The sequence below is a fragment of the Coregonus clupeaformis genome, unplaced genomic scaffold (assembly GCF_020615455.1).
Source record: "Coregonus clupeaformis isolate EN_2021a unplaced genomic scaffold, ASM2061545v1 scaf0088, whole genome shotgun sequence".
Taxonomy (NCBI): Eukaryota; Metazoa; Chordata; class Actinopteri; order Salmoniformes; family Salmonidae; genus Coregonus; species Coregonus clupeaformis.
Window position 1 is genome coordinate 109879 of NW_025533543.1, and position 16138 is coordinate 126016.

Sequence of the window (16138 nt, forward strand, 5' to 3'; positions counted from 1 at the left end):
ACGGTATGTAGTAAACGTGGTCTGCAGATAGACCCTAGGGTTTCCACTAGATGGCACAGCCACAAAGTCAACATTGGCATATCGTAAAAAGTCATGAAAACAAAAAGTTGGTTTTTGGTCGTAATTTAAGGTTAGGGTTAGCAGTGTGATTACGGTTATGTTACAGTTTAAAATCACATTTTAAGAAGATAAATTGTAGAAATAGGATGGGTTTATGACTTTGTGGATGTGGTACCTAGTGACGACCCACATGTAGTAACGCCCCGAATAGGCCCACAGTTCACTTTCTTGAAGCTGGGGGGCAATGTTGAGTCGATCTAGAATGTGGGGTTTCCATGGAAATAGGGGAACGCAGACATCTCTCAGCAGACAGTAAGTTGTTAAGCAAACATAATCAGTTGTGTTGTGAAGTTTTAGCTAGCCAACATGGGTAAGAAGAAGTCATCTGATGAAGACAAAACTACGTTGGCGGAGGCCTTTATACATTTTCAGTAAGCACTGTTTTATGAACCTTCTTAGCTAATAAACTAAACCAAGGTTGCAACGCTGGTTTATTGCAAATATCACTATCTAAAGCCATTTAACTATGCTGAAGTCAGTGAACTAACATTAGCTAACGTTAGCTAGCAAGCAAGACCGTTTGGCTGGCTAGCTAGCTAGCTAGAATGGCTTATGTCAGTCTACCATGCTAGCTGCGATCTGAATTGAAAAGCCCTACATGTAAAGCCTACTTTTTTATGATCCATTGGTCCAACTAGCTAGCTATTTAGAATGCTGCAGAAATTAACGAGATGTTATAGCTAGATACATAACCTTTGAAATAGCCAGAGAAATTAAGCCTCTAGCTTGATAGAGCTAAACGTTTTGAGCAACAGAAATTGAACTTGCCAGCTTTTTGACATTGACTCCAACCACACATTCCCAGACTATGACTTACTTGTGTGTTGTATTTAGGCTCCAAGTTAAGAGAAAGGAAATACATGAGTGCCAGGAGGAGGTCAGTCAACTCGAGGCAAAGAAGCAAAAATACACAGAATTGGTGAGAACATTAGGCAATTGTGAATTCACAGGGCCTGTATTCATTTTCCATTCCCCAAAACATCAGTAGTTTTATTTTGCAACAATTCTCACTATTCTAGGATATAAATTAATAAAAAGGAACATTGTAGTTAGTTTAGACCACAGTTTGATGATGTGTTGGTTATTTCAATCAGCTGTGTAGTGCTAGGACCGAGTTTGGGAAACCCTGGTCTAGACTACCTACAGACTCATTGAGTGAGAGAATCTGCACTATAAAATGATTAAGTGTTTTGTGCTCACACAGAGGGAGCAGTTGAAAGAGGAGCAGATGGGGCACATCAAGGTCTTGCGGAAGCAGGCTAAAGAACAGGAGAGTAAGCTGGAGCAGAAAGAGGTGGTCAACAAAGAACAGGTGGAGCAAGCTCTGCAGCAGAACTTGGAGCTGGTCCGTAGCCAGGAGAAAGAACTGGCAGGTAGTCTCTAGGCTCTCCAATACGATATAACATAGTCATAAAGCTACCTGTCAATAATTGTTTTTACCATCCACCGGTACTCCCCACCTGGAATATTATGAATGTGCAATATTCATGTAACATGAATACAAATTGTTTGTCCCTGTGCGTGTGAGAGAGCTGCGCGCTGAAGTCAGCCACCTAGAGGAGGAAGTGCTCGTCTTGCAGGCTGAGCGGCACATCAGGCAGGAGTATAAGGTGATCGGAAGCCAAGAGCACCAGCGGCAGATCCAGCACCTGGAGGCTGAGCTGGCTCAGATGCAGAGGGGTTTTCAGGAGATGGCAGGTACATGCACTCACAGGCTTGGCTCCTATAAGGGATGGAAAACTAGGCCTATATTTTCTGGGAAGTCAACTCCTATTCGGACCCCTGGAGCCCTATTCAAACCAGTAACTGGTTTTAGGAATAAACTTTTCTTGCAAAGCGAGATTGAACCTCAAAATAATTTAATCAAAGAAATCATATTTACAAAAACAAAAGTCAATTTATTTACAAGACAGACAGACAGATGTCCTCACAGCTTTTCCTTGACCGTGTCTCTTACTTCTACAGACAATATTCAGCGCACTCTCGACGTGACTTTCAATGAAATTGACAAGAAGACGGTGCATCTCATAGATGAAAAGAAACAGCTGGCTACAGAGGTAAGACATAAGGCACATCAGCAGAACAGATTTCTTTAGTTTTGATGATAACACTGTTTTTCCTCAGAGGGCCATCAAACACCTTGACAAGCAAAGCCGACAGGAGATCAAAGAGAATGAGTGGCTGAAGAGAGAGGTATGGCGCGTTGGATTTGAAAAAGTATGGTGTGTGTGGTCACAGTTCACCGCTTTATTTTACAGTTTGTAATCTGGTAGTCATCATGATTTGTTCTAAAGGAAAGCATAAGAAAGCACAAAAAGACCCATCATTACGTACCAAAATAATATGGTACCAATTGGCTTTTTGTTTGTGAGACCCTATTGTTACACAGTATACATTGAGTGTACAAAACATTAAGAACACTTTCCTAATGTTATTCTTTAACATGACTTCTCCACTTCATCTACACTAATTGAAACGGTTTTAACAAGTGACATCAATAAGAAATCATTTAACCAGGATTCACCTGGTCAGTCTATGTCATGGAAAGAGCTGGTGTTGATAATGTTTGTACACTCAGTGTATATCAAGCAAAATAGGAGCTTCCCACTGGGCACAGACGTCAATTCAACTTCTATTCCACGTTGGTTCCATGTCATTTCGTTGAAATGGTGTGGAAACAACGTTGATTCAACCAGTGTGTGCCCAGTGGGATAATCAGGACTGTTGAATAAAGTGTTACCAGACATGATCAGATAGCACATCCCCTTGCTCCAGGGGGCTGTTCCAGAAAGATGGATTCATGTTTTTGAGAAATATAGATTTAAAATTGATAAGGTATAATTGACTGAACAGCAACAACCAATATACAAGCTTTCTTAATCAACCAGAAAATCAAGAGTTATATGTGGCTGTTTATCAAAGTTAGTTGGCTAATTTAATAATCCTGCTTTCTGGAATACCCCACAGCTTGCCACTTACACAAGAGAGGTATCCATTACAGCATTGGCTGTCCAACAACTGGAGGAGGAGAATCTTGAGCACATGAGTCAACTGTTTGAGCATCGCCTGGAGGACCTGCAAATCTCTAGGTCCCTCACCTCAACACAACTCTTCACCCACATTCATATACTGTAGATTGCCATTTGCCCTGATTTTACTGTCACATTGTGTGACATGACATGTCAAATGTTAGTGAATGAAACTGGACAGCCTGGTCCCAGATCAGTTTGTGTTGTATAGCAAACTCCTATGGTCGTTGTCATGCCATTTTTAGGCAAGACAGCCCAAACAGATCTGGGACCAGGCAATCAATTATATGCAATGCTATTCTATTAATCCACTCGCCTGTGGTAAGACAGCCCTCTCCTTGCTTTCCATCTGTGGTCTCACTCATCTCTCTGCTCTCCTGTCCACAGAAACGTCTTCCTGACTCAGGCGGCAGGACTGGGACCCTCTGACACCACAGTACAGGAGACCATTATGAAGAGTAACGCTGTCAGTGGCCAACCATCAGGTGATGATGATGATCATTTGTATTTTTTATTTGACAAGTTCTTGTACAAATGTCAGCACCAAGCTGAATTAAAAGTACAACTTAATGACATTATTAAATACAAATTAACAAAACACCATAAATATACAAACAACACAGCTATCTTCAACTGTTTAGCAGGCGAACCAATGCTGGGATGGCACTGCAAAGATAGATCTCGATCCTGCAGTGTAGACTCTAGGTCTAGGATGTCTTTCAAATTGAAACTTTTGATTTCTTTTTTTGTGATGACATTTGTCCAGTGTTGCCAGTAGTGCAGCTCCTTGACTAGAAGCAGGGAAGACCACCAGAGGACAGAATAGTGATTCCTTGTCACTTTTGGAGTTTGTGCAACTGTTGCTGCCTTAGACTGTATTGACAATCATATCACAAATATAAATGTTAGCCTTTCTGAAATACACTCACACGTTTCTTAATCATCTGTTATTGCCATTTACAAATGTAAATTATCACAAACGTCTGACAAAATAATGATTATTGATTTATTTGTCGCATTTCAATGCAGAGACAAAAAATGAGAAAGAAAATAGAAAAATGCACAATTTCACATGAAATGCGAAAGCAAAGCTGATGGGCAAACAGAAATAACACCTGATCATTTTTGATCCACGATTAAATGTTTTCGGGGGGAACTTTCCTTTGATGATTGGTTAGTAAAACAATCTTCCCCTAAGTGGGTACCAGTGTGCCACTGGGAAGGGTGCTGTGATCAGTATCGTCTAACTCTAATGGGAGGCCCGCCCGGGCACAGGAAGCCACTGAGTAAAAGCTCCCTTCCCAAGACTATTTGGAAACATGGCAACACTCATTTCCGTCTAAGACGGCATGTCCTCTCAGCTCAACTCAAGATAAAAACTTAAACCAAAAATGGCTACCAGCACGTTCCTCTCTTGGAATGTGGCACTTTCATTTACCGAGCTAATTATTTTCACCCCTAACCCTATCCACATTTTCTCCATATTGGATACTGTACAGGCTTTTATCTTTCAGTAAATCACTGTACTCATTTTAACCCCTTCCCCCCCTCCTAATTTCTAATGATTTTCATGGTTCCCACCAGACGGGGTAAGCAGCAGCCCCGTACCTCCCCTCCACCCAGCAACGGAAACATGGCGGGCTCAAAAGCAGGCCAAAGAGCTGGAGAGGGATGAAACAAGTGGCAGCTGCAGTGAGGCAGCCTACAGGCCAACAGAGGACCCCCCTCAGGACCTCAGTGTGCTTCTGTACGGCAGCCAGACCTACATGCAGGTAAGACCCATCTCAGGCTATTCTCTGATTCAACACATCACTTGGAGATGAAATAAAACGTATCTCTAGACGTCGATGGGCATATCTCAATAATCAAATGTGGTTTCCTCGCCTTTCCTCCATCTGTGCCGACATTAAAGAGGTACCTTATAACACAATTCAACTTAGCTTCCCTTGACCAAGGGCATAAGCTCCAATGTTTACAGCGGTTGTCTCTAAGTGGCATTCACCTTGCATTAGCCAATATGTCTTCCATTTGAGGGTGGCTCAGGTCGAATAGAAAGCAAAAACATGGTCCAACCCATTTTTGTTTTTCTTAGTAGCCAAAGTTCAGTAGAAAGATGAAGCTGTGCTGGCAGCCTCCATCGTCATCTGTGGATAGATATATAGGTCAGCCTCAGCTGAGTGACAGCACAAGCTAGAGCTCGTAGCTACACTGAACAAAAATATAAACGCAACATGTAAAGTGTTGGTCCCATGTTTCATGAGCTGAAATAAAAGATCCCAGACATTTTCCATACGCACAAAAAGCTTATTTCTCTCACATGTTTGCATTCCTGTTAGTGAGCATTTCTCCTTTGCCAAGATAATCCATCCACCTGACAGGTGTGGCATATCAAGAAGCTGACTAAACAGCATGATCATTACACAGGTGCACCTTGTTCTGGGGACAATAAAAGGCTACTCTAAAATGTGCAGTTTTGTCACACAACACAATGCCACAGATGTCTCAAGTTGTGAGGGAGCGTGCAATTGGCATGCTGACTGCAGGAATGTCCACCAGAGCTTTTGCCAGAGAATTGAATGTTCATTTCTCTACCATAAGCTGCCTCAAACGTCGTTTTAGAGAATTTGGCAGTACGTCCAACCGGCCTCACAACCGCAGACCACGTGTATGGCGTTGTGTGGGCGAGCGGATTGCTGATGTCAACGTTGTGAACATAGTGCCCCATGATGGCGGCGGGGTTATGGTATGGGCAGGCATAAGCTACGGACATTGAAGACAATTGCATTTTATCGATGGCATTTTGAATGCACAAAAATACCGTGGCGAGATCCTGAGTCCCATTATTTTTTTAAAGGCATCTGTGACCAACAGATACATATCTGTATTCCCAGTCATGTGAAATCCATAGATTAGGACCTAATTTATTTATTTCAATTGACTGATTTCCTCATATGAACTGTAACTCAGTAAAATCAATGAAATTGTTGCATGTTGCATTTATATTTTTGTTCAGTATAAATATTACAGCAGTGTGTGGCTTGGGTGTTCCTTATGCATGCTGATAAATCACAGCAATAGTCTGTATCCAAACCATGTGCCCACCTGATTCACTTGGGAATTTCATCTTACCACAGTATTGAAGAGAACATGATTTCAGTAAGGTGCTAAACAAAGTCATGAACGTGACATAGAACTTGGCTATTCTTTTGACACGTGCCATTCATTTTAGACTCAGAAGGTATTGAATCAGACATTCAGTGCTTTATTGAATCCTCCCAAAAAAGTCCCAGGGACAGAGGCTTTGGAGAGTGAAGGAATGGAGAAAGCGAGCCTTAGGAATTGACTCTCTGTGCCACTTCCTCTTGGCAGTGGATGCAATCGAGACAACGTAGGGATCTGAGAGTAACAATCTCTCTCCTTGTTGCGATGGGGGATCTCGGGCCAAACAGGATGCATCTCTTATATGGGACTACTACTCCCCTTTTCTCCCTTCCCCCTCTCTGTGCTGGCCAGCAGGGAGACATGCACCTGGGCCCTCTGGAGCAGAAGCTGCTGACTGTGGTGGGCCAGGCCCTTCCCCTGCACCCTGTGCAGTCTGAGACCCCCGGCTCCGAAGGCTCCTCCTCAGCCCCAGGGATGCTCCAGGCTCCCGAGGACTGGCCCCTCACTGCCCGCATCATCCACAAGAGGTTCAAGTAGCCAGGCCCAAGCACTAATACACACACACACACTTTTGTAAATCTAGCATTGGCCTCATGTTGGCATCAGAGACATGTATTCCCATTAAACGTGCAATGATACAACGCAAGGGTCCAGGAATGTTTTCTTAAGGAACAATGATTGTGCCATATGCTTCACAGGTTTAAATCAGCCCTGGGCCGATATCTACAAAGCAGCTCAGTAGAAGTACTGATCTAGGATCTGTCGATACAATCATCTTATTCATTAAGATCTAAAAGACAACTGATCCTAGATCAGCACTCCTAATCAGATGCTTTGTGGATACAGGCCCTGGTTATAACCTGAGGGAATTAGTGATTCACTTGTCTCACTCTTCACCAAATATAAACCTCTACCTCATTTATACCCAAATGGGTATAATCCCCCCCCCCTGTAATACAGTTGATTACAATTCATTATTATCCATTCACACAGACACCCACACAAACTCAAGATACTGGTGCAAAACACTTTGTGGAAGCTGCACTTTATTGGAAAAATCAACCAAAGTCTGCATACATACATTTATTTATATATTTAATATAAACAAAAATATAAATCTGCGGGGACAATGCAGCAAATATGCTAATTTGATTAATAGAATAACCTTCATGTTCTGACCATCCTGCACATATCCCACCCACCCCCATGATGGAAAGGATCTATTTTATATACACAACGCACCGATCAACAGTGCTCCATTTCCCCCTGCTCAACTGGACCCTACTGCCCACTTACCCAACATTTGTTCAAATATTAATTCATTTAACATACTTTATCTGTGCCTGATTGATTTGTATGGCTTAATAGACCAATAGAATAGTCCCAAAACTGCTAACCCAGCCCTTCTGGCACTCTAGACAAGCTAGAGCAAACAAAGTATTTAAATGATTTCAAATAGTATTTCAACCCAGGGCTGCCACTTAGACAGAGCTGACCCCACAGTGACACAACCACAGCTCTTTCCCCTGCCTCCTGTGAAGACCACCTTCTTTCCCCCAACCCCAATGCTGGTCTATGTAAAGATGGCCAGAGCATGAAGGACACTCTGCACATTCATTTTGGAAAGGCAGCCATAGAATTGTTCCATGTAAAATAAATTACATGCCAAGTGTAAAGCATAAATGTGGATCGTTCCCAACGCAATGCTGGCAAATCACAAATGCAGTGCTTTGCTAGTGAGTGAAAATGTTCCCTTTCAACAAATAAAGACCCTAGCTCACAGAATTGACTGTTGAATCATTACACTTGTGATATCTATATCACCAAGGTTGTGACTTTGAGCTACTAAGAACTGTGCTTGACATTATACTTGTTCAGTGATTAGAGCTGCATCCGTCTGTTGAGTCGGTTACATTTTTCCATCTTTATATAAAACACTTTTTTGTTTTACTCAGTCACTCTCAAACTCCAATTATACAATCAAATCAAACCCATGTATAAACCTGAATACCTCCCACAAGGAAGAGTTCAATGTCATTCATTTTTTTTTCTTTTTCATATCCTTCGTGGGTATAAATAAATACAAACAATACACAAGGAATGTCTACTGCAAACGTAATACATATATATTTTTTGAAAATCATAGTATAAAACAGAGGTTAGCGTTACTAATCAGTTATGGTTAAATTAGATAATGCACGATTGATGAGCGGATCAAGCAATTGTGTGTGATAAACCACTATTTCCCATACATAACAGCAAAGTCAAAATGTCTCCCTTTCCGCAACCATTTTCATCTTTTACAGAAGACAAATGGGATGAGTGATCCCTGTAGAGGGTTTAGAATGGCAGCGCACACTGTTTCTCGGAAGACAATTTACAAAATGGGATCCGTGTCCTATACTTGATGCCTCTTGGACATGGTTTTCCCCCCCTTGATTCCTTCACAAGTCCTTATGTGCTGATACTTTCGACGAGGAATATAACAGCTAACTGGATTTTTGCTTGAAAGTTAAAGTCTCGCTGCTTCATGGTTTGTCTTCAGAGGGCAAAAGCCTCCTGTTTAGGTTACATGAACTGCATCTGCAGAGAGAAAGATAAAAGGCCATGTTGAATGTATTCACTTTTTTTCACAATTATTATTGTGCCAAATATTAATACTCCTTGTTTCCCTTGATAACAAACCAATTTCCTTCACAAGAAACGTAGGCCAGAATACAATAAAAACATTTGTAGATAGTTTTCTTTTTCTAGCACTTTCGTTCTCGGATGTGTGTTTGATCAGCACAGCAGTGTGTCCTCAATGAAGGTCATTGACACGATTCAGTAAATTGCCAGTCCTGTGTCATCACTAGTTGAGAGGTCCTCCGGCACATAACAGGACTGACGATTCTTAGATCAAAAATGCCCTCCATCCAGGGCATACTGTTGGCCAAATCAAACACACCTGAAAGCGCAGTGCAGAAAAATTACTATCTATTAATTAAATTCTGGCCACATTTAGATTTAATTTGATGCAAATGGAATGTATGCAATGAAGATAACAGCAAACAAACAAAAAAAGTCAAAACCGATTAAGTGTTTGAAGCAGGGGTTGGAACCGGTTCAGGGAACAGAACTGAAAACTGGAAAAGAACAACATTTTTCAAGGAACAGAAACGGAACAATACAGAACCTTTATTTTAAAAGCATGGGAACCGGATAATAACGTTCTTTTACGTTCCAGGCATTTTTTTCAAGTTCCACAACAAAACACCTATGCAAAGCCCTCACTTTGTCACTCAAACTTATTACACTGTCTGCAAGCTAAAAATCTTTGCCTGTACATGTTTAGGCTACCTGCCCCTCCGAAGCATAGGCTACTGTACTGACGTTACAAGCTTGATTCAGAAGATAGGGAGAGAGATTTTTAATTAGCTAGAGAAGAATGGATTAACTTTTTCAATGCTAGTTAAGGATACTATAGGCCTAGTTATCACATTTCACATTGGATCTATTAACTACAAAAAAGGTAAGAAGTGTTTTAAATTCTGGTGCTAGCTAGCTTTTTAGATAAATAAAGGCCATGTTGAACATATTCACTTTTTTTCAAAATTATTATTAGCTAGCTCAAGCTTGTTAGCTAGCTCAAGCTTTCAAGCTTTTTAGCTAGCTAGCTCAAACTAAGGACATTCAAAGTTCCTCCACAGAAGCTGCTCCTCCTAGGTATAATTCTGTGGACCTAATTCATATAATGCATGTCATAAGATGCCCAAGCACATAAAGCCTCAACTCTCTCTCCCCATTTGCGAAATTTCAGTCACATCTTGCGCCATGTAAACAACTAGCTTGCCTGGTCTATCCGCACTGATTGATTAAGTAATTTAATGAGCTAAATGTAAGAAACTTGATTTCACAGGCAAAAACAAAAAAGGAACAATATAAACCGGTACTTTTTGGGGGGTTTGAACCGGTTCAGAACTTTATTTTGCTGGTCGGAACAGTGGAACAAAAGGAAACATGGTTCTGTTCAGAACGAAACAATTGGAACATAATTTTGGTTCCAACCCCTGGTTTGAAGCTTGAATTGCAGCATGATAAACAAACATATAGTGCTGAAGTCCACTCTAGAGAAAATAAACATATTTAGCAGAATTGTCACAGAATTCTCTAAGGGTATAAATAAATACAAACAATACACAAGGAATGTCTACTGCAAACGTAATACATATATATATATTTTTGAAAATCATGGTATAAACAGAGGTTAGCGTTACTAATCAGTTATGGTTAAATTCGATAATGCACGATTGATGAGCGGATCAAGCAATTGTGTGTGATAAACCACTATTTTCCATACATAACAGCAAAGTCAAAATGTCTCCCTTTCCGCAACCATTTTCATCTTTTACAGAAGACAAATGGGATGAGTGATCCCTGTAGAGGGGTTAGAATGGCAGCGCACACTGTTTCTGGGAAGACAAATTACAAAATGGGATCCGTGTCCTATACTTGACGCCTCTTGGACATGGTTTCCCCCCTTGATTCCTTCACAAGTCCTTATGTGCTGATACTTTCGACGAGGAGTATAACAGCTAACTGGATTTTTGCTTGAAAGTTAGAGTCTCGCTGCTTCATGGTGTCTTCAGAGGGCAAAAGCCTCCTTTTTAGAATTGTCACAGAATTCTCTCAAAGGGCTCCATTTTGTCAGCATAGACGAGTGTCAAAAGAAACCATATTACTCCAATACTAGTGGTGACATGTATTTTAATGCATGTAATGGACAGTATGCATATTTGATGCACACCAATGTGGCTTTGTTTTAAAATAAATGTCTCAGTTTATGAAGTGATATGGTCTGTTAACAACAGCACTATGTTTATTACGCTGTCAAAATGTCACATGGACCAATGTACTTTTTGAAAAGTGTCATTTCGCAGTCTAGGTCAGACTTCAGTACAGACATGCAAGGCAACGGCGCAAGCGACATCTTACAGGTGGTTGAGTGATTATGAAGGGAATGACTGGGCCATTATTAAGCGTTGAAGCACAAATAATTATCAAACCCAAGAGACACTGGTGTGTTGGCAAGCGGAGCAGAATTGTGCAGATATGAGCATGGAGCGCACACGCTGAGATGCACACACTCACACTAACATACACAGGACATGTTGTACCTAAAGATGTTCTACAAGAAATCCTTGAGAGAGAGTTGCGCAAAGGGATCCTTTCCTGGTGCTCTGAGAGGACTCAGACTGGAAGGACTAGAAGCTGCCGAGGGCTAGTTCAGAGAGAGAATGACAGGGTGAGGGGAATCGAGGAACAGCTAAAGAGAGGGAAATTACAAACAAGAGGGGAAAACCTAGCTACAGATATAAAGGGAGTAGAATGGCGAGAACAGGGTCAGGTCCAGAGTGTAGCTACCTAACACGGTCAGAGTGGAGGTAAAAAACCCTGCTTCACAAGATAATATATTCTCCTAAGGTGACTACCATTCTGATTTAGAGCCTACTGAAGAGATGAAAGTAGGATGAGGGTGTTATATCCTATTCAAAATACTATTTTGACATGCCAGGCATCATTCAGAATAATCGCTGAAATGGCACAAGGGTGAATGTGAAAGCTCATTCTGAATAGAATTCCCAAAGCGCAGAATTCCTATTGACCACCAGAATAGAATTCCGTAAGTCACTTGCCACATTAAACCATTTACCAGTGATATATGGAATAACCATGTGTGTATATTCCAATACCACTCTTATGGAGAATGGGTTGGTGGCTGGACAATGCATCCTGCAGATACAGTTGAAGTCGGAAATGTACATACACCTTAGCCAAATACATTTAAACTCAGTTTTTCACAATTCCTGACATTTAATCCTAGTAAAAAATTCCCTGTTTTAGGTCAGTTAGTTTTAACAATGTGAAATGTCAGAATAATAGTAGAGAGAATGATTTATTTCAGCTTTTATTTATTTCATCACATTCCCAGTGGGTCAGAAGTTTACATACACTCAATTAGTATTTTGGTAGCATTGCCTTTAAAATTGTTTAACTTGGGTCAAACGTTTTGGGTAGCCTTCCACAAGCTTCCCACAATAAGTTGGGTGAATTTTGGCCCATTCCTCCTGACAGAGCTGGTGTAACTGAGTCAGATTTGTAGGCCTCCTTGCTCGCACACGCTTTTTCAGTTCTGCCCACAAATGTTCTATAGGATTGAGGTCAGGGCTTTGTGATGGCCACTCCTATACCTTGACTTTGTTGTCCTTAAGCCATTTTGCCACAACTTTGGAAGTATGCTTGGGGTCATTGTCCATTTGGAAGACCCATTTGCGACCAAGTTTTAACTTCCTGACTGATGTCTTGAGATGTTGCTTCAATATATTCACATAATCTTCCTTCCTCATGATGCCATCTATTTTGTGAAGTGCACCAGTCCCTCCTGCAGCAAAGCTCCCTCACAGCATGATGCTGCCACCCCCGTGCTTCGGCTTGCAAGCCATCCCCTTTTCCCTCCAAACATAACGATGGTCATTATGGCCAAACAGTTCTATTTTTGTTTCATCAGACCAGAGGACATTTCTCCGAAAAGTACGATCTTTGTCCCCATGTGCAGTTGCAAACCGTAGTCTGGCTTTTTTATGGCGGTTTTGGAGCAGTGGCTTCTTCCTTGCTGAGCGGCCTTTCAGGTTATGTCGATATAGGACTCGTTTTACTGTGGATATACAGTGGGGAAAAAAGTATTTAGTCAGCCACCAATTGTGCAAGTTCTCCCACTTAAAAAGATGAGAGGCCTGTCATTTTCATCATAGGTACACGTCAACTATGAATAATCCAGAAAACCACATTGTAGGATTTTTAATGAATTTATTAGCAAATTATGGTGGAAAATAAGTATTTGGTCAATAACAAAAGTTTCTCAATACTTTGTTATATACCCTTTGTTGGCAATGACACAGGTCAAACGTTTTCTGTAAGTCTTCACAAGGTTTTCACACACTGTTGCTGGTATTTTGGCCCATTCCTCCATGCAGATCTCCTATAGAGCAGTGATGTTTTGGGGCTATTGCAGATTCAGTCTTCCCAGCCTGGTGCAGGTCTACAATTTTGTTTCTGGTGTCCTTTGACAGCTCTTTGGTCTTGGCCATAGTGGAGTTTGGAGTGTGACTGTTTGAGGTTGTGGACAGGTGTCTTTTATACTGATAACAAGTTCAAACAGGTGCCATTAATACAGGTAACGAGTGGAGGACAGAGGAGCCTCTTAAAGAAGAAGTTACAGGTCTGTGAGAGCCAGAAATCTTGCTTGTTTGTAGGTGACCAAATACTTATTTTCCACCATAATTTGCAAATAAATTCATAAAAAAATCCTACAATGTGATTTTCTGGATTTTTTCTCCTCAATTTGTCTGTCATAGTGGACGTGTACCTATGATGAAAATTACAGGCCTCTCTGATCTTTTTAAGTGGGAGAACTTGCACAATTGGTGGCTGACTAAATACTTTTTTTCCCCACTGTAGATACTTTTGTACCTGTTTCCTCCAGCATCTTCACAAGGTCCTTTTGCTGTTGTTCTGGGATTGATTTGCACTTTTCGCACCAAAGTATGTTCATCTCTAGGAGACAGAACGCGTCTCCTTCCTGAGCGCTATGACGGCTGCGTGGTCCCATGGTGTTTATACTTGCGTACTATTGTTTTACAGATGAACGTGGTACCTTCAGGCATTTGGAAATCTACAATTTGTTTTCTGAGGTCTTGGCTGATTTATTTTGATTTTCCAATGATGTCAGGCAAAGAGGCACTGAGTTTGAAGGTAGGCCTTGAAATACATCCACAGGTACACCTCCAATTGACTCAAATTATGTCAATTAGCCTATCAGAAGCTTCTACAGCCGTGACACAATTTTCTGGAATTTTCCAAGCTTTTTAAAGGCACAGTCAACTTAGTGTATGTAAACTTCTGACCCACTGGAATTGTGATACAGTGAATTATAAGTGAAATAATCTGTCTGTAAACAATAGTTGGAGAAATTACTTGTGTCATGCACAAAGTTGATATCCTAACCAACTTGCCAAAACTATAGTTTGTTAACAAGAAATTTGTGGACTGGTTGAAAAACTAGTTTTAATGACTCCAACCTAAGTGTAGGTCAACTTCCGACTTCAGCTGTAGGTTTTTCATACAGACAGCAGGCAGACCACCTCAGTGGGAGTTGAAGTTGGCCACAGAGTCAGACTTCATTCTATTGCAAAAGGCAGTAGAGAGCATGGTTGGGCTCAATTCCATTTCAAGTCGGTCAATTCAGGAAGTAAACTGAACTAAACTTGCCAAATTGCAAAGGAATTGACCCCATTCTGAAAGATACCAGTTTGAGGATGTGGACAATCTAACCAGGCTCCTCCGAGGGCAGGGAGCATTTGTAAACACTCCAGGGGGTGAAGTTTCCCCTAGGTACAGATCAAGGATCAGCTTCCTAAAATTAATGCTGAGATCTGCATTACGGCGAAACAGCTGGTCATCCAGCAACGTAATAAATAATCAATCCTAGTACATACTCTGCTGTTCTATCGTGTGTGTATTATGTCAGAGGGAATAAAACAGTGTTTGTTGTTTGAAATAATGTTGTAATATCGCAAACGGACGTGGCAGTTTCACCGTAACGGATTCCTACTTTATCCATGAGTGCGGAAATGCTAAACTGAAACAAGATCAGCGTCTAGGGGGCAACATCACCTGCTCCCTGGCATCCGTTCAGAGAAAAGCTACCAGGGAAGGGACTAGAATGGAGAGTCCAGTACCTGTGCTCCTGGGGCTGAGCCAAAGGGGTTGGCCGGTCTCATGACTGGTTGGCTGTACATCATAGTGGGCTGGGTCATCATTGCCATGGAACCCATCTGGGGAGGCTGAAGGAAGACAAAACAGAAGAAATGGTGATCCTTCTGACAGAATTGCTCATGTTTTTTCAGTGATATTTGACGGGTTATATAGTAGTATGATGTCTCGGTTCAAGCACAGTGGAGTTTTAACAGACCAAAATAATTGTTAATGTTGTCCTCGGGTGATTTGACGCTGGTTACTGGTTAACTATAGTTCAAATATACAGTCGCTTGCGAAAATATTCACCCACCTTGGCATTTTTCCTATTTTGTTGCCTTACAACCTGGATTTTTTGGGGGGGTTTGTATCATTTGATTTACACAACATGCCTACCACTTTGAAGATGCAATTTTTTTGTGTGTGAGAAACAAACAAGAAATAAGACAAAAAAAACAGAACTTGAGCATGCACAACTATTCATGCCCCCAAAGTCAATACTTCGTAGAGCCACCTTTTGCAGCAATTACAGCTGCAAGTCTCTTGGGGTATGTCTCTATAAGCTTGGCACATCTAGCCACTGGGATTTTTTCCCATTCTTCAAGGCAAAACTGCTCCAGCTCCTTCAAGTTGGATGGGTTCCGCTTGTGTACAGCAATCTTTAAGTGATACCACAGATTCTCAATTGGATTGAGGTCTGGGCTTTGACTAGGCCATTCCAAGGCATTTAAAATGTTTCCCCTTAAATCACTCAAGTGTTGCTTTAGCATTATGCTTAGGGTCATTGTCCTGCTGGAAGGTGAACCTCCGTCCCAGTCTCAAATCTCTGGAAAACTGAAACAGGTTTCCCTCAAGAATTTCCCTGTATTTAGTGCCATCCATCATTCCGTCAATTCTGACCACTTTCCCAGTCCCTGCCGATGAAAAACATCCCCACAGCATGATGCTGCCACAACCATGCTTCACTGTGGGGATGGTGTTCTCGGGGTGATGAGGTGTTGGGTTTGTGCCAGACATAGCGTTTTCCTTGATGG

General features: G+C 41.4%; 2 protein-coding genes across 20 annotated transcripts in view; one reads left to right on the top strand and one right to left on the bottom strand.

Moving 5' to 3' along the window:
- Nucleotides 1–340: 340 nt before the first annotated feature.
- Nucleotides 341–6952, top strand: ccdc83 (coiled-coil domain containing 83). 3 transcript variants are annotated; one of them, XM_041886489.2, is made up of 10 exons: nt 341–491; nt 955–1039; nt 1325–1493; nt 1651–1818; nt 2086–2177; nt 2245–2313; nt 3088–3209; nt 3537–3634; nt 4734–4921; nt 6666–6952. In XM_041886489.2, the coding sequence occupies exons 1-10, from the start codon at nt 427–429 to the stop codon at nt 6846–6848; spliced, it is 1239 nt and encodes a 412-aa protein (XP_041742423.1). In that variant the 5' UTR covers nt 341–426; the 3' UTR covers nt 6849–6952. The 3 variants fall into 3 exon arrangements, with proteins under 3 accessions (XP_041742423.1, XP_041742422.1, XP_041742424.1); XM_041886488.1 differs by having other exon boundaries at nt 342–491; nt 6663–6952; XM_041886490.1 differs by lacking the exon at nt 955–1039 and having other exon boundaries at nt 406–491; nt 6663–6952.
- Nucleotides 6953–8362: 1410 nt separating this feature from the next.
- The window catches only part of picalma (phosphatidylinositol binding clathrin assembly protein a), a 54751-nt gene continuing 46975 nt past the window's right edge, over nt 8363–16138 (bottom strand). For 16 of the 17 annotated variants that reach the window (XM_041886470.2, XM_041886482.2, XM_041886487.2 and 13 more), the window contains 3 exons: nt 15089–15193; nt 11468–11571; nt 8363–8894 (listed from right to left, as the gene is read on the bottom strand). In XM_041886470.2, coding sequence (XP_041742404.1) covers nt 11479–11571; nt 15089–15193 — 198 coding nt within the window. In that variant the 3' untranslated portion in view covers nt 8363–8894; nt 11468–11478. The remainder of the gene's footprint in view (nt 8895–11467; nt 11572–15088; nt 15194–16138) is intronic. The other variant, XM_041886474.2, reaches the window with a different exon arrangement.

What these genes read in the sequence shown, in the direction of transcription:
- ccdc83 (XM_041886488.1), top strand. Translation starts at nt 427, where the DNA reads ATGGGTAAGAAGAAGTCATCTGATGAAGACAAAACTACGTTGGCGGAG. An exon ending in GAGGCCTTTATACATTTTCA is followed by an intron (nt 492 to 954) that starts GTAAGCACTGTT and finishes TGTTGTATTTAG; the next exon opens with GCTCCAAGTTAAGAGAAAGG. An exon ending in GGGTTTTCAGGAGATGGCAG is followed by an intron (nt 1,819 to 2,085) that starts GTACATGCACTC and finishes TTACTTCTACAG; the next exon opens with ACAATATTCAGCGCACTCTC.